This window comes from Gobius niger (assembly GCF_951799975.1).
Source record: "Gobius niger genome assembly, chromosome: 18".
Taxonomy (NCBI): domain Eukaryota; kingdom Metazoa; phylum Chordata; class Actinopteri; order Gobiiformes; family Gobiidae; genus Gobius; species Gobius niger.
In genome coordinates, this window is record NC_136869.1 from 12,423,132 (window position 1) to 12,449,924 (window position 26,793).

Genomic DNA, 26,793 nt, shown 5'->3' on the forward strand with positions numbered 1-26,793 from the left:
GTGCCTTTGAGCAACTATAGCCGATTAATAAGCCAACTTCACACTCGAACTGTGGTGGAATCTCATTCACTATTACCTTGAGATGATTCCATTGCCTTGCCGTTTCACAGGTAGGAATGTGGGAGCGGTTCACTGGTATACAGTCTTTAGTGTATGCAGGAGGGAGTTCAATCATTTCTGAGGAGTTGTAGCCTCTCACTTTGAGACCCGAGACACGTTTACTTGGCACAACTGCATCTTTACCAAGCATTGTAGTGAGCTTTAACTTTATTGGGGTGGACATAGCTTTGAGATGATGAGTCACATCTTGGTCAATGAACACTGTGTCACTTTGGGTGTCTAAGAGTGCATAAACAAGCTTTTCCGTAGCTGGATGTTGCTCTGAAGAAACCCATACTGGTACTATCATTGCAGTGTTGACACATTGATCATTGGTTTCTGCGTTGAGAGACAGGGTAGTTGCAGCCTGTTCTGTATTGTTCTGAGTTGTGTTAGTAGCTGATTTGTCTTTGTTATAGCTGAAGTCGTGCAGACAAGTAGGGTGCTTTTTCTTGCACATTTCACATACAAGCCTGTAACGACAGTCCTTTGCACTGTGTCCGGGTTTGAGACAGCCATAACACAGTTTATTCTCTTTTATGTATTTCCGTCTTTCTTCAAGTGATTTGCCTTTGAACTGCGGGCAACTGTGAAGTTTGTGTCCATTGACTTGACAGAGCATGCATGGTGGTTTAACATTTGACTTTTGTTTTGTATTTTCAGTCTCTGTTACAGCTTGTGTGTGGAGAACATTGGAGGTGGGTCTTTTCTCCTTTTGAGAATCTTTACCTGTGGTCGTGGTGAAGTCTCTTGAGTGGAGTGCTTGAAACGATGTAATCGGGTTGCACACAATCCTTGCTTCAGAGGACATGAATGCGACAAAGTCCCTTAAGCTTGGAAACTTCCCAGTTTCATCCATGAACCGAGTAGCTTGACGATTCCACCTTGCAGCTGCCCAGTCTGGTAACTTTTGGACAAGTTTTTGGTTCTCCTCACAATCGTTGAGAATGGTTAAGCCTTCGACGTGGGGCATGGCCTCATAACATGTTTGAATGAAGTCAGCAAATTCCCTAAATCCTGTAGAGTCCTTTGTATGTATCTTTGGCCATTTTGCCAGCCTTTCTCTGAACGCTTTCTGTACGACGAATGGATGTCCATACCTTTCACCGAGTCGTTCCCATGCGTCCTTGTATGCATCGCTGTCATTTCTGTAGAAGATGCCATCGAGTGTCTTTCGAGCTGCACCTCCTATGTATTTCTTCAGGTAGTGTAGTTTGTCAGCGGGTGAAATGTTCTTGTTATCAATGAGTGCAGTAAATGAAGCTTTCCACTCAATGAAATGTAGTGGGTCACCCGTGAATGTGGAGGGCTCTGGCATTGGCAATCTGTTCATGGCAATACTGTCCTGTACTGCTTGTGCTAAGAAAAGTGCGTCTGCTTGCAGAGGTGAGGAGGACTTCACATTACTGTTTGGAGATTGAATGGGAGCAGAAACTGTTGGGGGCTGCTGAGATACCTTCCTAATGCTTACATTTTGGACACTACTCTCACTCTTTATCTCTTGATCATAAGTCATTAGTCTAGCTCGTGCAGACTTTACATCCTTTTCTGCCTTGAGCCTTTCTAACTCACGCTGCAACTGATCAATCTTTTCCCTTTGTTTTTCCTCTTCAATTGCAATTTCATACTCTGCTTCCTTGGCTGCTAACTCTGCTGCAGCTTCTACTCTTTTTGCAATGACAACTGATGCCGCAGAGTCTGACTTACTGACTGACGAGTGTTTACTTGAGTGTGAGACTGAGGAACTGTAAATGGATTTAGCGTAGTCTGGTCCACGAAGCTCACGAAGACGTATTTTGACTTGGACACTATCATAGTCATCCATGCCTGATAGCCTTTCATGTGAAACTTTAATAATGTCTCTGGTGACAGCTTCACACGTGTCTACGAATCGCCTTGTATCACTGGATGGAGTAATGTAATCTCTTATTTCTGTGTACAAATTAATGACACTGTCTCTTTCCTTCTCTATGATGTTCATGAGTGATATAATTTCACTGTTTGATATGTCTCCCTTTAATTGCTCTCGCATTGTACGTACTTCTTTTTTCCATTGATCATAAACATGAAGAAGCCGTTTTTCCTTTCTAAACGCTACCTCCTCCTGATACACTTGCATCCTTTCTGTGGGCCTCCTTTGACGAGAAGAGTGTGGAAGCTCCTCTTCCGCTGTGGCCTGAAGATCCTCGGTGTGATCCGTTTCATCTTCAGATTTCGACATGTTGAGGACTGGAAGATGCCTTGGACCATCGGATCCCAGATTACCTTGATTGGAGCCGTGGAGATGAAACCTTTGAGCGGCTCTCACTGTGACCTCAGCGCTGAGCGTTGGATGAGCTCTTCCTCGGCTTTGGGGGAGCTCTTCTCAGCTTGGGTCAAGCTCTTACTGTAGCTGCCGCGGTCGAAAAGATGGTCTCTCAAACTGATGGTTCACATTGTTTTTTATTTAGCCTTGCCTTGCATGTGAACACACCGTAAGAGCTACAATACAAACAGAAAACAATACAATCAGTAACTCATACAGCATGTAATTTACCTTAAACCTTTTTACCATATGACAATCTCTCTTTTGAGTGCTATAATTATGCAAATTCTATGTATATTCATTAAACATTCAAACCTGGTCCTTTAACCTTATATCTGTACCGTGAAAGAATTATCATTGCCTTTTTTACAATACATTGCGTTACTTATGGCTTTAACCGAAGAGCGTTGGCACCCTCTAGTGGGTAAAAGTTACCGTTACGCAACAGTTATAAATATAAACTCCGCAAAAACGATTAAAATATAAAATGTCATGACAAGACACTAATACCAACCTTGTTCCCTCATCAACCGGGCGCTAGGGAACCGTAAGCAATAAAGCAATAAATCTTAGATAAATCTTTTGTCCATCTTTTTACAGGACGCGCACCTTTCTCCGCCTATAACGTTAGCAGCAGGACTTCCCTCTGCGTTGCCATAGTTACATCCGCACGCTGAGCCTTCTCTAAGCTCTTTCAAAATAAAAGCGTATGAATTATAAAGCAACAAAATAACACCTTAGAAGCAATTTACAAAATGGGGGAAATATTATTACGGTCATTTACAGGGCTTATTCATCTGAGAAACTAACCCAGTGACTAAAAAGTACTCATAAAATCCAAAATAAAGCTGCAGTAAAGGCGGAAAGAGACCATTTAGCTGCAGTAATAAGTCACCATCTCAATACTATTGTTAAAATAGATAAATGAATAAAGCACATAAGCATTGAATTAAAAATAATAAAAAAATAAAATGGCATCTGTTCGATTCTGATATAATTTCTCTTAAAAGTGTAGCCTACTTTACACAAGGAAATGTAAATGAGTAAATTAACTAATTACTAACCAATCTGCTGTGAAAAAGTCAGTCTATAAACCGTCTATTCACTTCAAAAAGTATGTGAAAGAAAATGCCTTGTACTCGTATCGGTAGGCCTATTCGGTATCGGCAAGTACTTAAATCAAAGACTCGTATTGGAAAAGTGATATCGGTGCATCCCTATAATTTTTAATCTATTTATAAGAGCTATTACTTGTCAAAAGGGTTTTGTAGTCCTCCTAAACAGCTGTGGCCATTACAGTTTCCATAGCTACCAAATAGTCATGTCCATTCGTCCGTTTTCTCTTCATATTTCTGCCATTTCCTCTCCGCTGATCCCGTGCCTGTGTTCTGTCCCCACAGTGGAGTTCGACAGGGAGCTCTCCCCTCAGCGGCGGCACCACAAAGAGTTTAAGTTCAACCTGTCCCAGATCCCGGAGGGCGAGGCGGTCACGGCGGCCGAGTTCAGGCTGTACAAGGAGTGCGTGAGCCGCGCGTTCCCCAACGACACCCTCCTCCTCAAGGTCTTCCAGGTGATCCAGGAGCACCCCGACAGGTAACTCACACAGACAGCAGACATCATCATTGCAAATGTTAGTATCCTTCAGTATTCGGTATAGGAAGTATGTTACAGGAAACGATAATCATATTAAGCAAATTGACATGTTCACTTTGCAACCTTTTGGCATCCACATTACATTCCACTCTGCTTAAACTTCAGCTCAGAGTTAAAATCAGACTGAAACCACGCTGCACAGAAATAGACCAGGCTGAAAATCCTCCTAAAGCCCGAATGAGCACGGCTAATGCCTCCCAAACATTTACATTACGTCTGCAGGGCCAGGTCAACATCCACAGTGCTCTCAGTTGATATTTGTGCTTTCAGGCCCGCCCGGTCAGCTGCAGCGACATCAAAGACGGCCACAGACACACTTTTAGACCCGTTAACAAATCAAATCAACTTAGTTTGGGTTAGGGAATAGGGTTATGGTAGAATTGTGAAGCAAGAGTGTTTATTCACTTTTTATTTTTGATGTCCGTAAGCTATAATGTTTTTCTTTGGCTTCTGCAAACCTCCCTTTACTATACCATAGACTCTGACACTGTATATCAGGTGTCCTCAAACTGCGGCCTGCGGGCCAAATCCAGGCTAAATCCCAGAGTATGTCAAAGTCTTTAGCCCATTCCTGTGTGGAGTTAGGATTTTTTTAAACTAACTTATCAGTATACACATTCCAGCCTCTAGGGGGCAACTTAAATAAATAAAAATGAATTCCACACTTGCCCAGCAGAGGGCAGTGCCATAAGAGATCAGGATATAAACAACACATTATAGCCACGTGGTAAATGAAGCTTAACACCAGAGTGTGGAGTGAATGAATAATGACTAACTTTGAGAAACTTGTGACACAGGCTTGTAAAGCACAATACAAGAGTAAGCAGTTATTACTGTGGTCACATTACACAATTATGTTTTATTTGATATTGAAAATAAAAGGAAGACCTGCGGTATTTCAAATGAAAACAAAGTGTGAAGACTTGATTACTAACTAAATATGTGCCTTGAATGAAGTGTTGATCTTTTGGATATAGTAGTGGGGACAACTGTGCCAGGCGAGTAATCTCTACTTCACAATGAGGCCTGCACCATCGGTCTGGGTCATGCAATTCTATGTTCACAGTCAGGAATGATAATGTGGCCCCAAGATAAAAAAGTCTGAGGACCCCTGCTGTATATGTTCACCTGTCCAATGTTTTGTATTGCTATCAGCTCATATCTGCTACATTCCTGCTTCCGTGCAGTGGTTGGTTTAGGCGGCCTGGAAGTTAAGCCCATATTTTTGCAGATATTTGAAGATTAGAGCTGTGTCTCAGGCCTTTTGAATTGACATGTACCTGGATGATGCGTAAAGTCGGAAAGGTTAAGCTTTTTTAAATTGTTCCAACTTCTACTACTACAGCTGCTTGGGGGCACAGTGGCTCAGCTCCTGGTTCTTGTCGGGTCTTTGTAAAACCTGCACGCCGCCCGCTCTCCGTGTCCGGTTGCCGCTGATCTGTAGGGAGCCGGTTCACTTTCACGAGTCTTGCCTTCTAATGAAAGGCGTCGCCTGAGCCGTAATGACAGGGAGCTTAATTAGCCTGACGCTCATTGTGCTGTTGGTTTGATCGGGGCGGTTTCGGGAACAGCAGGTGAGGAATGTGAAGATTGCGCTCTCGGAAATGTGGTGGGTCTCGTGTGGGAATAAGTTCACGTCACTAAAGAACCTGAGTTGAGAAAACAAGAGGGATTGACCACAGAGAAACTGACATTTGGCTGTGATGTAACAAAAAGATTACCCTTTTCCTAAACAACTGAGCAATGTTCACCATCTACACTTCAATGTATTTGTAATCAAGATGTTGGTGCGGGAAATTTTGTGTATTGATAATATTCTTTGTGGATAGTTGATTGAAAACTGTATACTATAACGGTGGAAAAGCCTATATTCAGTCTGTGTTTATGTCTCCACTTGTTTAGCTATGACTGACAATAAAGCACAAGCTTTATGTAAATTGGTGACATTTATTCATGTCCAATATCCATGCGATGCAGTGCTCTATTCATGTCTTAACCCCAACCTGCATTTTCTCCATTTCAGCTTTAACCAAAGTCATCGTAACTTTCCTCGCATTTCCTCGCACTTTTATCCTCATTTTTGTCTCATTTTTTGTGGCTTTTTTCATCACTTTTCTGTCACTTTTCTCTCACATCTTTGGCACTTTTTCAGCGCCTTTTTGTCGCTCTTGTGTTGCATTTTTATAGTTTTTGTCTCATTTTTTGCTCACTTTTTTTGAGAAGCTTTTAGATTTGGATAAAGCCAAGCTGGAGAAAATGTGCTCAGTTCAGGTGGGGGTTAAGAGGTTAAACCTAAGAGCTTCTGGGATGTGCTGCACATTTCCTGTAATAAGATAGAGGAGCCATCGTAAGCATTTGGGCGCTATAGTGTGATCAGTACATCCATCGTGACACAGCAGGTGAATGGGCTGCTCCACGACAAACTTGTTTATATTTTTATATTGTTTTGGGAAAAGAAAGTATCTGGACGATGTTACACATGACAACAAAAATGCAGCATTATAAAGTTCACCTTTCGATCCCAAACTCTATATATTGTTGAAAATCCTTACTTGTGTGTGGTGTGTCAAATCCAAGCCTCTATGGCCTCAGCCTCAATTGCAATGGGTAATATCTAGATTTCAAGATAATTGGCTAGATCTTGAAAGGTTTTGTTATCGCACATGCGGCCGCTGTTGTTTACAAGCCTAATTGTCGGACTATGAGTGTCTAAAGTGTACTAAAGCGACCTTGTAATGTAAAATGAAGCATCTTTTATCTCCAGATGTCCCACTCGCACATTGCTTTTACAACACTCTAAATATGCCTCCTCGGTGCAGGATGAAAGCGCCCCCAAAAAGGCCAGCCAGCTGTGAGCGAGTTTTCCACATCGCCATGCGTTTTTTACTACGGCCACTGACAAGACTTATAAAGGAGATTTACTGTTGCAAAAAAACACCGGTGTGACCACTGACCTTATTATTCCAGTTCATTTAAGCAGTCAGTCAATAAGAGCTTTTACAGGACGGTCCCGGCAGCCTTGGCCCCTCAGGCAGCTCCTTCTGGGACCCCCGCTGCTCTACGACAGGGGAACAGTGGCTGCGATGACAAGAACAAGGACTAAGATATAAAAATCATGATATCACTCCTGGACGAGAGCTACTGAGACGGGACCGGCTTTCTGTTTTCCTGTTGAATCAGAATCGAGCTTGTCCAACTTCTTCCATGTGTTTTCTATGTCGCAAAACTGGTTGAGGATTTTGAGTTTCCCTTGTTGGTTTACGGTTTGCGCATGTGTCTCGTATCTTTTTTATGTGTCTTTTTGATGGGTCGTTTTGCTTTGCCTATTTTAAGCCTCGGTCTTATTTAGACTCATTGAAATCGCCTTTACCCTCACAGAGACGGCAGCGTGTGAACATTTCCGCGCTCGTGTATTTGTGTGAGGCTGAACCGAGAGCGAAAGAGGCCGTGACAAACACTCTCATTAATGGCCAATAAAGGGGGCTGCCCACGTATGACCGCAGGGGCATTCTGCGAACACCTGGATGATTGTGAGGCTTTGAAGAGGCTCTGACAGGACGTCCCACGGCCTGACGCTGTCATTACTGCAGTAATGAGACATCGAGCCCTCTTATCACTCAACCTGACTGTCCCGCGCTTCACTACCTCAATTTCACCTAACTTTAACTTTTTACTGTAACAAATGATGCACTAAAAAGTAAAAGCTTATTAACCTACACTGCGTTCCAAATTATTATGCAAATTGGATTATTGTGTCAAAAAGGTGTTCATTTTGACAACATATTTTATTTTAGTTTTAGTCTTTTGACTAAAATGTAATTTAATTTTAGTCAAGATTTAGTCAAAAAAAACTTTTCAATTTTAGTCTAGTTTTAGTCGACTAAAATTGCATGTCAATTTAGTCGACTAAAATGAAGACTAATTTAGTCGACTTATATTTATAATATTCATTATAATCATATTTAATCTTGTTCCTCTGCTTCATGGAGCTGCTCCACATGAACAAAGCTCAGAGCTGATCCTTTGACAGTGAATTTAAATGATATGAGGCTTTTTCAGACGGTCAATAGAAGTTTGGATGATTTTAGTCTCTCCTTTTCATTTTTATTTAGTCTTATTTTAGTCGACTAAAATATCTGGACATTTTAGTAGTTTTAGTCTCATGAGAAACTATTAATTTAGTTTTAGTCCAATTTTAGTCGGCAAAAATATCACTTTGACTAAAATTAAGACTAAATATTTTAGTCAACGAAATTAACGCTGCTTGGGGCTCTATGAATCACTGACATTAATCTCAGAGACCTGGGATGATTAGTTGTCAGGTTAAGCCCAGTTAAGGGAAAAACTACTGAAAAAGGGTGTTCCACTTTATTATGCAGATCATCATTTTCAAGCAATATGGGAAAGAAAAAGGGTCTCTCTGCTGATGAAAAGCCAGAAATAGTTGAATGCCTTGGTCTAGGTATGAAAACCTTCGATATTTCATGAAAGATTAAGTGTAATCATCATACTGATAAGAGATTTGTGGATGATTCAGAGAACACTCCGGTTTGTGCAGATAAAGGCACAATATGGACGGTTTCTGCCAGACAAACACATCAGATTAAGAGAACAGATGCTACAAAGCATCATACAGGTATTTGAAGCTGCTGGTGCCTCTGGAGTCTCCCAAACATCAAGGTGTAGGACCCTCCAGAGGCTGCAGTTGTGCATAAACCTTCTATCCGGGCCTCCCCTAAACTGTTCATTGAAGCTGATGAACAGAAACGGCTGCAGTGGCTCAGAAATACATGAGGACTCATTTTCAAACAGTCTTGTTCACTGATGAGCGCTGTGTAACGCTGGATGGTCAAATCAATGGAGTAGTGGATGGTTGGTGAATGGCCACAATGTCCCAACAAGGCTGCGACGTCAACAAGGAGGGGGCGGAGTCATGTTTTGGGCCAGAATCATGGTGAGAGAGCTAACCCTAACCCCCTTTAGGGGGGCCGACCATGTGGACCCCATCCTACCCTGACCTCAACCCTATTGAGAACCTTTGGAGCCTCAACAAAAAAAACTTCTATGAGGGTGGGAGGCAGTTTTCATCCAAACAGCAGCTCTGGGAGGCTATTCTGACATCCTGCAAAGAAATCCAAGCAGAAACTGTCCACAAATTCACAAGTTTAATGGATTTAAGAATTTTGAAGCTGCTTTCACACAAGGGCTCCTATGGTAAAATATAACTTGACCTGTTAATATTTTTTTTGGTTGAAATAGCTTTTGATTTCAGTAAATATGACCTCCTAATGCTACAAATACAACAAATGACCATTTTCAGTTAATTACAAGCTTTAAAATGTATTGAAACGATGAGTTGCATAATAATTTGGAACAGTAGATTTTGAGGTTTTTACTATATTTATTTTTGAAAAAATTACTGTTATCACTAGGAACTTTTTTCCACCACATTTACATGATCCTCTACCAGGTAAAGACTTGAAAATTATGCTGACTCTCATTTGAGTTGACAATTTAGAAAGTCTTGGAAAAATGTCATTTGCATAATAATTTGGAACGCAGTGTATATGTGTTACAGTAATATCCATATCGCCATATTCAAGACAATTATTGGATATCGCAAATTCAGGGGGCTGTCCGTAATAACATAAGCATGCTTCATCTATTACACTACTAACCGAGTCTTAATTCCTTCCTCCTCTTGTCCCAGGGAGAGGCTGTCTCCGTGGTCAAACCTACAGGGGAGCACAGACAGCAGACCCCAGCATTTCCGCTCGCTGCACCTATTCATCTCCCTGTCATTTTGTTATGATACTGTTACCGTGATACAGAGAGAGAAAGCGCCGCTGTGTTTACCTTGACTTTGTACAAGTTAGACTCCCCTCTGATGTCCCGGGACACTGTGGACACAACCACAACTGCTGTTCTGTGATTTTGTTCTTTTTTTGCTTAGTCAGAATCGGCTCTGTCAGGATATACTTCTTACTCTGTTGAATGTGAACGTGATTTCATAATCTTATAAGTGTTTGTACATTCTAGTAGAAATCTTATTACAGTGCAGTAATCAAATCTTATTATTTGTAGGTTATGTATATAAATTAGGTTGTGGATATTTACCACATGAGGAATCTTTTGTTCTACGATAATTACTATAGCTTATATCTTAATTACTTATCGTTCAATAAATGACAAGGGTAACATTTATAATGACTACCCCTTATTTAGCCTTAATAAATTATGAGTTAACACATAATTCATCATGAATATGTCGTGAGTTAAGTGTGATACTGTAGTAATAGCTACTACAGTTAATGCCTAACTCATAATGAATAGTTCTTCACATACTTCATTTTGTTGTTGTTAAGTAGTTATTAAGTGTTAGTCACACTTAACTAATGAAGTGTTCATGCAAGACTAGTTTCATTGTATTTCATGTTTATTGTGGGATATTTCAAGATGAAGTCTTTACAGTAATTTTTAAGCTTTAGAGTTCATTTTTGTGGCATTAAAAGGTCTTCAATGATATCTCAATATTCTCCTGTCTCGATACATCAAACATCAGATTTTGTTACCGTGACAGGGCTTCGTGCTCTCTCAAATTAGCAGAGATTGTAAGGATGCTTTAAATTCTACATTACGGGCCCACCTTAGTTTGTTCCAATGATCTGAAATGCCTTCTGTTGTCTCATATACATGCACACGTGTCTTGCCCAAGGACACTTTGGGAGTTGGTGATAGTGGGTCCCAGATCCACCAAGTTTGCATGCTGATAATCTCTGTCTAACATTAAAGGTGCATTCTGCAACAAAAAAGTTAATATTTGTGCGTATTTGACCAGTGGCTATTGGTGGGTTGCAGGTTCTAGAATAGGCTGATGTCACCGGACCCAGAGGGGGGCAGGAGACAGTTTTTCCTATTAACAGCTTTACATTTTCACAAGTCGTAGCTAAAAAGAAAATGTATGAATTAGAAAAAATAATATAAATCACTGGGGCCATGATCTCTCTGTACAAGACCAATATTTTCCTCAAAAACAAAATCATTTTTCTTCTATATAATAGTATAGGCCTTTAGAATGCTGTGATGTCACCTGCAACCCAGCAATATGAGGGGTCAGCATGGCGTCTTTACTTTTGACCACAGTGGTTTCTGGGACGCTCCAGGATCAATTGTATGGAAGGTTTTCACTGCTGACGGACCCTCTCACCTAAAAACCTACAAAACAACTGACCCTGGAGCGTTGTAGAGACCACCATGATTGAAAGTAAAGGCGCCATGCTGACCACTCATACAGCAGCTGGGTCACTACAAGGTCAAATGTGTGTGAACAAATGTGTTACGAATAGTTTGGAGAGAAAATGAGTGTAGGTCCTGCTTCATTTCCGTTGTAGTTCATTGAAAGTGTGTTTCTTGTCGCTGTAGGGAGGCAGACCTGTTCCTGCTCGAGTCCCGGAGGCTGTGGGCGGCGGAGGAGGGCTGGCTGGAGTTTGACATCACGGCCACCAGTAACCTGTGGGTCATGAGCCCGGCGCACAACCTGGGCCTGCAGATCAGCATAGAGACCAGCAGTGGTGAGTCACTTCCTTCGGCCTTTTAAGATCCAAGCCCTGTTCATACTGAGCATTTAAAAAAAAACCATATGACAGATGTCTTAATTTAAGGTCTCTTTGACATTCACTCTCAGGTCAAAGCATCAGCTCGAAGGAGGCGGGGCTTGTGGGTCGCGATGGCGCCGTGGAGAAGCAGCCGTTTCTGGTGGCGTTTTTCAAAGTGAGTGAAGTGCACATCAGATCAACTCGATCCACTGGCGGCAAGCGACGGCAACAAAACCGCAACCGGTCCACACAGCCCCAGGACGCGCACAGAGGGCCGGCACCAGCAGGTCAGACACGAGAAATTACACTGTCCTTTTTAAGAACTGCTCCGAGACAGTGAATTGGCAGCATGTGTCGTTTTTATTCTTTGAGAAATTGGATATGACTGCGGCAATAACCTCCTCTAATCAGGACACCACAGATAAAAATCTCCAGATTCCTTGCGCATTATTCTTTTAATCTTTTCGTTTGGATAAAGCACAAGCTGTAATAAGCAGGAAATGTCTGACAATGAAAAAATACTCCCTTGAACCACATTATTTGACATGTCCAAGAAGAGAAACTAAACTGTCCAAGACAAGTTTAGCAGATGGATTTACTTGGGGCATCTGGTTGTGTAGCTGCATAATCAAAGAATATGATTATACTGTATTAATAGATTTGTATATTGGAGAAAACTGGTTTGAATAATGCTTCTGAAAATCAATACTTTATAATGTTTCTAATACATTCAGTCTGTTTGCCATTCAATTTACTTAAATATTCTCCTAGAGACTAGATGCAAGTTGGTCATTTTATGCTCACTACTGCCACCTCAGGTCTTACGTGTAGCTGCAGTTTCTATAAGTGACATCTTTTTGAGTGACAGTGCAGGATTTTAGAGGCAGTTGTGGTGAACAGGTCTGGGCTCATTCTACACATTAAGGCATTGCTGGAACATGTAGGGGGAGGAAAATACTTAGTTTTGACATTTTAAACTCTGTATAGTCCCTTTAAGAATGACCTTTTGAGATTTGTTGTTTCTCAATTATGAGGTAAATATGGTCAATGTAATTGCATTTAGTTACTTAGTTACTTCCAGGGCTTCTGTCAGTCTCCCCCAGGGGAAACTAAAGCTAATGTGACAAGGCAGCTACAAACACAGCTTCATTTCATTGAAGAATAAGGAAGGAACATATCAAACATCGAGGCGGTTCGTGCTTTAGGCTACAACGAGGCCTTCTTTGTGAAGAAGTAAAATTCAAGACTTTATCGTTGATTTGAAAAGAAAACGTGAAGACATGAAGCTGATGTGTGTCGTGTTTCTGGTGGTTGGCACAGTGTTTGCCGATGACGACGACAAGAGGGAGAACGAGTGTGGAGTGAATGTAAAATTGTCTCATGTAAAGCGCTTTGTGACCATGTCTGTGAATGGCGCTATATAAATAAAGCTCTTGTTCTTCTTTGTTTTGATAAACAGCAAAAGCACAGTTAGTGTTGCAGCAATGGTTTTTTTCACCATTGTGGCTTAAACAGGTGACTAGAATGAAGTGATTTTTTAATGAAATCCTTTTCTGTAAGACATAACGGTAACGAAGGTTGTAAAAAGCAGTCCATGGACAACTGAGAGCTAACAAGCAAGCCGCGATCCTCTTTAATGTCCCTGCTCTTTTCCCTTATGTTTACTTCAAAGTTTCAGTGTGCTTGGGCATGGGTCCATTGTACTCTGTAGGGAAACAGCATATGTTTAAATTCTAAATAGCAGATTCTCTACACTTGGGGATATCAAACATGTAAAGATCCCGTCTCCAAATGGGCCCTGACAGCTGACCTCCTCCTCATCAGTCCTGTCCGCTCCTCGTCCCGCTGCACAGATGATGTAATGAGGTCTAAGATGGATGTTATGAGCCCCTTCCAAATTAAATCAAGCTCTAATCCCTTCACCTTTCACCTGCTGCGGGTTTACTGACAGGCCGGCCAGTGCTCGCTCCTGTGAGGCTCCTTTGTGCGAACTTTACAGTATAAATCCCACATAAACCGAGCTGTGATATGCAGGAAGACCGGCTAATGTGACAGACACAACAGCCACAGGCCAGTCGAAATGTCAGCTAGTAATACAGCGGAGGTTATGAATAGCTTTAATAAGGTTTATATCATTCTTTCTTCTGTCTCAGCAAATTATCAGCGTCCTCATATAACATTTAGTAAGATTATATCAAATCCGTCTTGTATTCCTTTCCAGACGTAGCACTGTTGTTTTTCCCAAGCTTGGGATCTGTTGAGTCAGATATACCAAAAACAAATGATACACCCAAATTAAAATTACATAAAAAGGTACTCAAATATACTCGGCATCCATGTGTTTTTTGCTCACTCATTACTTGTACTACAACACATACCTGCTTGATTTGGACTGGTGGTACACGGACCACTTTGGCTCCTCCGTAGTTCTTGCTTTTGTTTAATTTATTTTTCTTGTGTTTTTGTCTCCTTCCGTTTAAATACTTTTTAGTACTACATTAGTCATGACTTAGACCCAGTTTCGCCCCATTTTTGACTTGATTCATGCCAAGTTTTGTTCTGTAGTGACCCCATTATATAGACCTGGTTTACTTTTTTCTCTGTAAAGTTGGATAAGATAGGATAGGTATGTGCTAGTAGTAAAAAGTTAGAGATACACATAGATATTAAAGGGATATTTCAGATTTTTTTTGACATAGGGCCTCATTTCCTAGTTATCCAGAGTGTTGTTGATTTCTGGAGATATATATATATATTTTTTTATTCATGCCTTCCTTATATTTTAAGAGTTTAGTGGTGCTAGGCTAGTGCATGTCTATGGTAACTAGTAGCCTGCATTAAAAACTTCTTCAAAATCATGGGTAGCCCTCCAAACGTTGCCATATCTGATTTGTAGAAAGCTCCTTTGTAAATTCCGCGTATAGTAATGCCGGCCGCAGGTAAACAAACTACTGTAGATCCGATAACCTAGCAGATCACTCCTACTCACTCTTAAAACCAGGAAGCTTATGCTGCTCAAATATAAGTTCTTTTTAATGCAAAAATGGTTATATTTCAAAAATTATTCAGTCAACACAGTCATTTATATCGGTAGTCTTATGTTGTAAGTGATTTGCCTCAGGTGCACTGTGCTTGGGTCAGACTGTTTTTTAATGCAGGCTACTAGTTACCATAGACATGCACTAGCCTAGCACTAGCCTAGCGCCACTAAACTTTTCAAATATAAGGACTGCATGAATAATAAAAACACTGAAAACTAGGAAATGAGGTCCAATGTCAAAAATCCTGAAATATCCCTTTGATGATAAGATGATAAGATAATCACCTTCTACTTCTTCTTCTTCTTTTTCTTCTTGGAAAGTTCACTCATCATTCAAACCTCCATTAGCCTGTTCTGCACTCGTCCAGTAGCCTTAAATCCGCACACCTGCTCCCTGTCTGCGCCCCGGCCCGTGATGAACGACCTGCCCAGAGTGAACTCAGCTCCTCCTGTGACAGCTCCAGGGACTGACTGCATTAGCACCCGCTGCCACCGTGCCGCTAACTGCTCTTGAAACGTCTCAGTCGCCACGAGGCGCGAGCCAAAGCTGGCGCAGAAACACAGGGCAGAGCCGCCACTTTCAGGCTCCTCCGGTGCCAGCGTGACAAACAGCCGTGAATGGATAGACTTGGCTGACACCCGGAGAGACATTTACCTTCAGCTTGTCTCCGCAATAGCTTTAGCATCTGCAAAGTGTGCAAAATATTTAATACAAGTCTGGGTTGTCCTGCTGGCTACAATTAAATGTGATTTACATAGGCATTTTATGATGATGTTTTGCACAATACTGTTTTACATTTATGGATCTCAAGTGGTATAACATGAGGTAACAGTTCAAGAAAAAACACCAAGTTTGGCATAAATGTGTGTTTCAGAAAAGCCTGTTAGACACATATACTATAGACCAGGTGTCAGATCCCGGATAATGATATTTCCCCCCCGTTGTAATGTTTAGAATATTATTTTTATTTTCATTTAAAGTTGACCTCAGCCCCACTACAAGCTCATAACTATTGGTTCTAAGGTTGATGAAATGCATTTATCCTGAGCATTATTGGGTCTGGAGTTTTGTGCATTCAAATAATAGACATTTTATTAACACCCGCCTTATTAACCTAGCAGATTTTCTCTGGTTTGGCATTACTCAAATAAAAGCTTCTTGAAAAAAGCGTTAAAAAAGCCACAAAAGCAAGATGAAAACGAAGATGAACACGCTACAAAAAAGCCACAAAAGAGCAACTAAAAAGTGACAGAAACGAGATGACAAGGAAGATGAAAACTCAACAAAAACATGACCAAAACATGACAAAAAAAATCCACAAAAAAGTGGCAACAACACGGCAACAGTGCAAGGAAAAAAATCTGTTGAGATCAGTTTTGCGGGTCTCTTCCTGTAGGCTGTAAGTAGCTTTTAGATTTGGGCAAAGGTCCGAACAGGCGGGGTTAAGAGGTTAAAAAAAAGCAAAATTCCCTTGAATATTCAATTAGGATCATAGTGAACGTACAGTAGTTGCAGCTAAAGGTTTTTTCTGAAAGAGTGGGAACATTCTCACCAATTTTTCATCAATTTTGTCTCACAAAGCTAAGTCTGTGCCAGTTCCAAGCAGAGGAAACAATTTCTTGGGGCGGGTGCATTGATATTCAAACTCTTAGAAAATACCACATTTGCATTGAATTTAAAACAGATGGATCATTTATTCATTACCCTCCAGAGAAATAAAGGCTTTCTGACGATTGGATTAGGAGAATCAAACGTCACATTCTGACAGCAAATATTGTATTATCTTAAGTAATTGGGTTTAGTTAGTAATGAGACCGTTAATTGAATAATAACACTGTTGGCTAAATTCTGTGTTTTTCCAGAGCATTCCCCGTGTTTCTCAGTCGGCTTCACGGTGATGACGTTAGCACAAGAGGTTGCAAGTCGGAATCCCGCGGGGCTTCTTCTCAGTAATTGCGTTAGATGAAAGGCTGACATAACAAGAGAACAAAGCCTCGTCATTTGTTATGCAGCGGGACGGTTTGACTGTACCACATGTTCACTTTTGGATGAGCGAGTTTTCACCCAGCTGTCACCTTTGGCCAGAGACCGTCGAAGATGTTTTCGGGCCCTATGTGAAGATGTTTTGAAGGCGCAGGGCTCTGAGGCTGAATCAGTGGGATAAGGCGCTCAACATGTGCTCGCAATGTGGACCGGCTTTACCGTTATTAATGCCATTCTTGTTTTCCCAAAGCTGCCTCAGACCTTTTTTTTTTTCATTGAGTAAAAAACTCTACAGCCTTTGGATTGGAAACCTGGTGTTCATTTAGCTGCCAGAGATATTAAATGAGTAACAAAGAATACCGATTGTGAGATATAGAGGCCGATGTTTCCGAAACTGAATGAAAAGGATCGCATCAGGAAGGGCATCCGGCTCTTACCACTCTTCACCCCCGTTTAACGCTGCCACTGCCCTGTCCCATGAATCCTACACGCCAAAACCAAAAATCTTAGGGCTTAGTTGATTATTTATTGCTTTATTCTTTCTTGTCAGATTTTGGGGATCTGTTGTAAAAATCTAACCTTAAAGGGACTATATGGCGTTTAAAAATGTTAAAACTAAGTAATTTCATCCCCCTACATGTTTCAGCCATGTCCTAATGTGTAGAATGAGCGCAGACCTGTTCGCCACAACTGCCTCTAAAATCCTGCACTGTCACTTAAGAAATTGTTACTTCGGGTCCGAATTGCCGTCATGCAGGAGCTTTATATAGAACCTGCAGTTATGTGTAAGACCTGAGGTGGCAGTAGTGAGCATAAAATGACCAACTTGCATCTAGCCTCTTCGAAGAACTAAGTAACTTGTTTACCTTAATAAATCTTTTCTGTGGTCCCTCTGGGGCTAATACAAGTGTTAATGGGATGATTGGGGGGTCTTTCATCTCCCCCTGGTGTCTCTGGCCAGAAAACCACAATTGCAACTTTCCTGACTGTGGGTCGGGGGCACAATACACACTAATGATATCACAAAGAAGAAGCTAACAGGCTAACGGGCAAAGCTAACTGCGGGCTAGCACCACTTAAGGTACTCAGGGCGAATCTCATCCACCCCCGGAGCCTTGCCACCGAGGAGCTTTCTCACCACCTCGGTGACTTCAGCCCCGGTGATGGGCGAGCCCACCTCCGAGTCCCCAGCCTCAGCTTCCCCATCGGAAGACGTGACGACGGGATTGAGGAGGTCCTCGAAGTACTCCTTCCACCGCCCAACGACATCCCCAGTCGAGGTCAGCAGCCCCCCACCCGCACTGTAAACAGTGTCCTCCTGAGGCGCCGGATGGTTTGCCAGAATCTCTTCCAGACTTAGAGAGACTTATCCATGCATTTGTCTCCAGCAGGTTAGACTACTGTAACGGCCTACTCACTGGCCTCTCTAAACGAGCTATCAGACAGCTACAGTACATCCAGAACGCTGCTGCTCGAGTCCTGACAAGAACCAGGAAATATGACCATATTAGTCCAGTGCTCCGGTCTCTGCACTGGCTTCCTGTCACTCAGAGAATAGACTTTAAAACAGCTCTGCTCGTGTACAAGTCTTTTCATGGTTTAGCTCCAAAGTACATCTCTGACATGTTAGAGCCGTATGAACCATCTCGGGCCCTGAGAACTTCAGGGAGGGGCCTCCTGGTGGTTCCCAGAGTCAATAATAAACACGGTGAGGCTGCGTTTCAGTTTCATGCAGCTAAAATCTGGAACAGTCTTCACGAGGATGTGAGACAGGCCTCAACTCTGACAATGTTCAAATCCAGGCTGAAAACAGTTCTTTTTACCAATGCATATGACTGAAAGTATTTTATCTGCACTCTCGCCTTTTACTGTAATTGATAAATTTTATGTTGATGTTTTTATTGATTCTATTTGTTTTCAACTGTGAAGCACTTTGAATTGCCTTGTGTATGAATTGTGCTCTACAAATAAACTTGCCTTGCCTTGCCTTGCCTTGCCTCTTCGAGGCCGACCGATAGTCCTCCTCCATGGCTTCTCCGAACTCCTCCCAGACCCGAGTTTTAGCCTCTGCGACCGCACGAGCCGCAGCACGCTTGGCCTGCCGGTACCTCTCAGCTGCCTCAGGAGTCCCACAAGCCAACAAGGCCAGGTAGGACTCCTTCTTCAGCTTGACGGCATCCCTTACTTCCGGGCGCCACCACCGGGTTCGGGGATTGCCGCCGCGACAGGCACCAGAGACCTTACGGCCACAACTACGAGCAGCCACATCGACAATGGAGGAGGAGAACAGAGTCCACTCGGACTCCATGTCCCCCGCCTCCCCCGGAATCTGGGTGAAGCTCTTCCGGAGGTGGGAGTTGAAGACCCCACTGACAGAGGGATCCACCAGACGTTCCCAGCAGACCCTCACAACACGCTTGGGCCTGCCAGGTCTGACCGGCTTCCTCCCCTGCCAGCGGATCCAGCTCACCACCAGGTGGTGATCAGTTGACAGCTCAGCCCCTCTCTTCACCCGAGTGTCCGAGACACGCGGCCGGAGGTCAGACGACACAACTACAAAGTCGATCATCGACCTCCTGCCTAGGGTGTCCTGGTGCCACGTGCACTTATGGACACCCTTGTGCTCGAACATGGTGTTCGTTATGGACAAACCGTGGCTAGCACAGAAGTCCAATAACAGAACACCACTCGGGTTCAGATCGGGGAGGCCGTTCCTCCCAATCACTCCCTCCCAGGTCTCACTGTTGTTACCCACGTGGGCGTTGAAGTCCCCCAGCAGAACAATGTACATCCAATTACAATTTGGAGAAAAATGTTAACTTTCTCTCATTATTTAAAAACTACTTTAACAAATGCTGAATTATGAACATAGTTTTCTACTAAATAAAGATACAAAGACATGGGGAGGAGCAAAGTGGTTCAACAGCCCATAATTATATAAATAACGGGGAATGCTAACATGATGCTACGTGTTAACATCATGCCAATGCTAACGCTAGCTAGCGCTACCTACGACTTCCGTTTTTTTGCTTCTACTGAACAATCTGCTGTGAATAAACATCCATATGGACCCGATTTAGACTTTACATTAATTGTAAGTGATAAATAAGTTAATATTTCACTAGAAAATTAAAAAGTGTGAAAAACTGTGTTTCCCAGAAGATTAAATTCCCCCCCCCTCATATGCCCCCTTCTATGACGCTATGCCGTCTGTATCTATCTCCCTCTCTCCCTTTGTCTTTTCTGTCAGCGTAGTATTTACTCACACGGACAATAAATAAGTAAAAAAACGTAACATGCTACGACACCTGCAGTGGCACATATGGCCTCTAGGGGCATGAGTTACTTAGTTCTGCTTTAATTCATTTGCAAATCATTGCACACTACGTTTGATGTGGAGGATTGAAGGTGCGGACCCAGATATGTTTGCTTCACACAGTAAAGTAGGCTGTTTGTGTCTAATACATATCTCAGACCGTTCCCCGCTCAAAGGACAATCTGTTAAAAATGCAGCATTGGACTTTACATAACCCGAAACATCAAGCCCTCTCCGCCTCGCCACTCGGGACAGCGAGGAGTGTAAATATTTAGATCTGACACAGGAAGCAGGGAGGCCCCCCCCCAGCGACAGCCGACTGTCCGCGGCCCGCACCCCACCGCCGGGATGAGCGGGGAGGATCCTGGAGGAATTCAGGAGGGCATATGGTTTCAATACGGCACCACTCGTCCTGGGACAGCGAGGAGAGGACAGGATGGATGGGCTCCGTCCTGTGGGAGCGCTCGTGGGGAGAAATGTAAAGCTTGTCCCGCAAACTGTGAGGGCTACCACAGCTTCAGTAATAAAAAAAAACACGAGATCTGAGAGCAGAAGGTTGCAATATGTGCGCTTCCACTTGCACGGAGAGCCTCCTTCCAAAAATAGGCTCGAATGAAAACCTGTAGGAAGTATAAAACTTTTAAAAACCCTTTTCCCTAACCGTATATTCCATCTGTAATTACACACGACCACCAAGGGGACGGCACTATGTCAATGTCAAGTCGAACCGTGATCTGGCCCTGTGATAATCTCCCAACTGGAAGAGAATTTGAGAGATCATCCTTTTGTGATTCAGTGCTTTTTGTGGCATATTAATCTGCAGTTATATGCATTTATGGGAAACTTGATGAGTAAGGACTGCTCTTATAAGGATATTGTGGCTTGACTGGGCGGAATAGAAAATACAAGCCACCATTTTCAGTAAACGCCATGCCAGCAAATCAACGATGGTGTGATAAAAGCAAAATAGCATCTTAAATATGCTCCAAAGAAAAAGAACAAAAACAAGTACCATCTTTAAATGAGAAAACAATCTCGGTTTAATTGATCTTAACCGAGCACATTTTCTCCAGTTCGGCTTTACTCAAGTCGCAAAGCTTCTTGACTGGAGCTCAAAGCCTAGCACGTCATTTGAAAGCTAAGACCTACAAAACTCATCTAATCTTCTTCTTTGTTTTGTTTTAATCGATTTTGTTGTTTTCGTTAGCTTTTTGTAGGGTTTTTTGACACATTTTTGTCGAGTCTTCGTTCAGTTTTTGTAACGTTTTGGCTACATTTTAGTGCAATGTGACAGATCACAGTGAAGTTTGAACTCCGAGAAGAAGTAGTGACCTCTTAAAGGGATATTTCAGGATTTTTGACATAGGGCCTCATTTCCTAGTTGTCCAGAGTGTTGTTGATTTCTGGAGATATTTATTTTTGTAATTCATGTAGTTCTTATATTTGAAGAGTTACGTGGCGCTAGGCTAGTGCTAGGCTAGTGCATGTCTATGGTATCAGCTAGCCTGCATTAAAAACAGTCTGACACACTCCACAGTGCACCTGAGGCAAATCACATAACGGCAGACTAACCATATAAATGTCGATAGAATATTTTTTGGAATACAACTGACCTTGCATCACATGAATGATCGCATTTTGAGGGACTATTTTCTAGCAGATCACTCCGCCGCTGCGGAACTTAAACAACCACGAAGCTGATGCTGCTCAAATATAAGGTATTTTAAATGCAAAATGGTCAAAGCGATTCTATCGACACAGACATTTATATGGTTAGTCTGGCGTTATAAGTGATTTGCCTCAGGTGCACTGTGGAGTGGGTCACACTGTTTTTAATGCAGGCTAGCTGATACCATAGACATCCACTAGCCTAGCACTATAGCCTAGCGCCACTTAACTCTTCAAATATAATAACTGCATGAATTACAAAAAACAAAAAAAATCTACAAAAATCAACAACACTCTGGATAACTATAGGAAATGAGGCCCTGTGTCAAAAATCCTGAAACATCACTTTAAAGTGAGAATTCTTATTTGTGCCGCTCTCAAACCTAGACAAATGGTGAAGGTTGCAACAGGAATGTTTAGCTACAATGTGCTGAAAGGATACAGATTTGCTTAGTCATTATAAATTGCCTTATCCCAACTCTCCCCAAGCGCAGATACATAATGCTCCTAACTAGAAAACATGATCTCCCCTCTTGTGTTCCCCGTGAGGGCTTGGGCCTTGTTATTTTCTCATTTTCATACTTTGAGAGGACAACATGTGATATTAAATGTCTTCCAGATGACTCGCAGACAGATTTAGCCAAATTCATTTCTGCAACATTTAGACAAAAAGATAATGACATGATTATGTTTCTAATAAATCATCTTTGTTTTTCGCTCAGCTCCAAATAGTCACGATTAGTCACCGGCCAGGATTTGTGTTGTGTCTTGAGTGGCTTACGGGAATCTTATTTGGGGAAGACAAATCATCTGCTCTTATTATGACACACTCATAAAGGTGGGCAGGAGAGAGATACAAGTCGTGGAATGATGTGTTCTTGACAGTGTTATTATTGAGGTAGATTAAAAAACATAAAAGTTGATTGATTGAGTTGTTTGGACATGTTGGACCTTGTTCATTATCTGTTGTATTGTTGCTGTAATCCAACAAACACAACATGTCAGACGCTGGGTAACTTCATGATTTACTTCTACTTTGTCAAATACTTTGTCCATCAGTGTTTGACAAAGGCGAAATGTCAGAACCCAGTACAGATTTACTTAACCTTCATCTGAACTGAGCACCTTTTCTCCCGTTCGACTTTACCCAAATTTAAAAGCTTCTTGAAAAAAGTGTCAAAACAGACAGTGACAAAAACGAGACGTGAACAAGGATGAATGGAGCTAAAATGAGACAAAAAAGCGACAAAAAAATAAAATAAAAAATAAAGCAACAAAAAATGACAAAAAAAGGAAAAAATGACAAAAAAGAAAAAAAAAAATAATAATGTAAAAATTCCAAAAAAGCGACAAAAAAATTACAAGAAAGTGACAAAAAATATTTTTTGTTGTTGAAAAAAAGCAACAAAAAATGTACAAAAAACAAAATTACAAAAAAGTGACAAAAAAATTACAAAAAAGCGAAAAAATATAAAAAAAAAACAATAGAAAAATGACAAAAAAAGGAGAAAAACAAAACAAAAAAATCTAGAAATAAAAATAGCAACAAAAAAACAATTAACATTTTTTTAAAAAGCAATAAAAACGTGACAAAAAAGCAACCAATAATGTTTTGTAGGCGGTACACTGGCCTATATACTATATACCTTTTATATATAACCTTTAAGATTTAAGTAAAGCTGAACTGCAGAAAAGGTGCTTGGTTAAAGTGAGGGCTAAAAGGCTATTACAACCCGTCTTTTTGATGGAAAAATCTATTTTAGCGTCTCAGAGCCTACACAGTCGCTTGTGTTTTTTTATTTTAATTTATTCAGAGTTCAAAGTTATGAGTAAATCAAAGTGGAGCTCATTAAACCTGCACTTTCATATTTAGGGCACGTTCCTCTCCTTCAGACACTGCCTGCTGTGTCACTGGTAGAAAAGGTGGTTTCCATGTTGCCAAAGGAACAATGCAACACCTTCAGTGGTAAACTGTGGTTGAAGGAGGCCACAGAGGTAACACTGTTCGGGTTGGGCTTCGACTGCGGGGGAAGTTAACTACCGTCCCGGGACAGCACACCCGTCCTGTAATTAGACGTAGCCAGTCATTAGCCGCGCAGCTAAAGGCCTGAGCGCGCTAACAGTATCGCTTCAAGAATCATAATAACACAGCGCTAAGCCAGCTGTGTTGTTTCATCTTGTCATTCTTCTGGTGGGTGCTGTCCCGCCCGGCCCCCTTTTGTTTACCCTCACGGTAATTGGACATGGTGCGGGGCTTAATAAGCGCTGTGATGAAAGACAGGAAGAAAGATAAACTTCAGTAGTGGTGTGTAGGCTCAGAGGAGGGACCAGGCAAAACACGGGTGACATTTTTCTTTCCTGTCGTCATGGCTTTGGGGCTGACCTAGACTGAGTGAGTGGACCACATCTGTACTCGAGCAGCTTCTTCTTATTTCAGGTTTCAACCCACGTTACAGCATTCTTCACTTGTCAAAAACATACACCCGACGTAGTGTTTAGCTTCAACCCATTTATGTTTACATAATCCTGTTTAATCATTGTTTCTTCGATCAGTATTTCCTGCATTACAAAGCTATACAGTCCTGCCCGTCCCCAGTAGCTCCACAAAGGCTTCCTACATGTAAAAAAGAGTTATAATGAAGGCCATTTCAAGGTCAAGATTTTTTAGAACGTTCCATAATTGTGAAGTCTTCAAAGAAAATGAGGCTTCTCCTTATTCAGTCCGTACTCCGGGAACCACCAACAGACCAGAGTCAGATCTAGATCAGTGGGTTTTGACTTCAAAATGGAAAAAAAATATTAATAGTGTATTTAACCTCTTAACCCCTTAACCAGTTCAGCTATACCCATCCATCCATCCATCCATCCATCCATCCATCCATCCATCCATCCATCCATCCATCCATCCATCCATCCATCCATCCATCCATCCATCCATCCATTCATCCAACCATCCATCCATCCATCCATCCATCCATCCATCCATCCATCCATCCATCCATCCATCCATCCATCCATCCATCCATCCATGGTTCTAACCGGGTCTGTTGAGGTGGCGGTTCCATGGGGCAGCTTTACCCAAATCTTCAAAATGACTCGGATCATTCTCCTTGCATTGTTGCCCTATTGTCGTCACTTTTTCCATTGTTCCATTGTTAATTTGCGTTTTCGTCACATTTTTGCCACGTTTTCAGCACTTTTTGTCACTTTTTTGTGTGGCTTTTTCATCACACTTTTTTGTCACTTCTTCAGCACTTATCTGTTGCTCTTTTGTTGCATTTTCGTCACTCTTTTGTCACATCTTTGTCACTTTTCCCAACACATTTTGTCATGTTTTTGTTGCATTTTCATCACTTTTTCATCACTTTTTCTGTCCCTTTTTCATCCCTTTATCATCACATTTTCATCACTTTTTTCCATCACATTTTGTCACGTTTTCGGCGCTATTTTGACACCTTTTTCAAGAAGCTTTTAGAGTTGGGTAAAGAAGAACTGCAGAAAATGTACTCGGTTCAGGTGGGGGTTCAGAGGTTTATATCATTCTTCTTCTTGCCTGACATTATCTACAGTATATTACGTTTTACAGTTTTATTTTTGTTGTCCTGGCTTGAATTGAGGAGGTCACGTAGATCTAAGAGCCTTCAGAACCATCAGATGAGTTCCACAATCTATTCTTTGAGGGAGTAACACGGCGTTTCTGTTTTCGCGTCGACCCGGGCTGCAGCATTTTGTATCAATTTGTACTTTTCAAGGTTGAACTAAAGGTCATGTACCCTGAACACAACACGCTGCCTTCACTCCCCCACTCCCCCTCTTGATTTATGCATTTCTGGATTGAGCAGTTTACGTGTAATTTACAGCCTTTTCCTCCTGTAGGTGCTGGGAAAGTGGTTCAAGAGGCTCGCATGAATGAGGCGCAGTGTTAGGAGTTAGTATCAGCGCGAGGATCAGTCGTAGTTTATAGTTCAGTGGAGCTGCGTTTTCCTGTGTTTCTTGAACAGAGCGAGGCTGGGGTATTGAGGCCACCAGAGTAAAAGCTCGTGGAGTAAATGCGAAACGTGGGAAAAGCTGCAGGTTTTGTGTGTGTTTCGTTAAAGTGACAAGCGCACACTCAGCAATACTCATACATACAATACATTATCACAAATTTACCCCCCAATTAATTTGCCATCAAACCCGCCGCCCCCTCCTCTGTCTCGATGTGAAATTGAAGGAAACAGCAGTGAATGGCAGCGTGATGGGGCTCAGTGGTAGCAGTATTAAACTTTTACAGGCAGGAAGGGGAGATGTGGTTTACGGGCACCACAAATCTGAGCCTTTTCGCTCAATGAAAGCCCACAGTAAATATCAGAGTTATTCCTCCTAAATAAGCCCCGCAGACCGACGGCCGTGTGGAAAATCACCTCCAAGAGATTAATAGGAGGTTTGCAGCGCTCACCGGACAATGTGTAAAGTGAGGGCGCATTAGTGTGGACTTTGGAAAGTCGTGACTGTCACTTGGAAGTTGTTAAATTACAATTATCCACGCACTTGATGAGGTATTGAAAACTGGGCAGTGGCTTTAACGTTTACAGTATAAACAGCAGGAATAGATGAACAGTCCATGAATGAACTTAAATTAAATGATTGTGAACGCATAGCATGGGCAATATGGTAATTGTTGGTAATAATTTCACAGTTTTAAACATGCACAGCACATATTTAATTGTCTTTAAATATCTGCTTTGTCTGTGAGTAACAAGGATTGTAAACCAAGCACATTTTGTCCCGTTTAGCATTACTGAAATCTTCAAGCTTCTTGGAAAAAAGCGACAAAATAGTGACGAAAATGAGGATGAAAACATAATACAATAAAAAACGTGACAAGAAAGAGATGAAAACACAACAAATACGCTTAGAAAAATGTGACATAAACGCTACATAAAAGTTACGATCAGTTTTGTAGGTCTTAGCTTTCAAATGAATGTGTGGCTATAGACTGTAGAATCAATAGACAGCTTCTGCTCACTCCTCCCCGTTTACCGTAACAACCACGTTCGACGGGGAAATCATGGCGGACTCACAGACTCCTCATACCCAACCGTTGACGGTCCATCTTCCTAAAAAGGAAAAAGGGCATGAGGGCGGGATCTT

At 41.9% G+C, this 26,793-nt stretch overlaps 1 protein-coding gene across 1 annotated transcript in view; it reads left to right on the forward strand.

The window, feature by feature from the left end:
• bmp6 (bone morphogenetic protein 6) overlaps nt 1-26,793 on the forward strand; it is an 80,338-nt gene that overhangs the window by 45,805 nt on the left and 7,740 nt on the right. Inside the window, exons 2-4 of the mRNA XM_079576435.1 lie at nt 3,805-3,997; nt 11,480-11,628; nt 11,742-11,939. Coding sequence (XP_079432561.1) covers nt 3,805-3,997; nt 11,480-11,628; nt 11,742-11,939 — 540 coding nt within the window. The remainder of the gene's footprint in view (nt 1-3,804; nt 3,998-11,479; nt 11,629-11,741; nt 11,940-26,793) is intronic.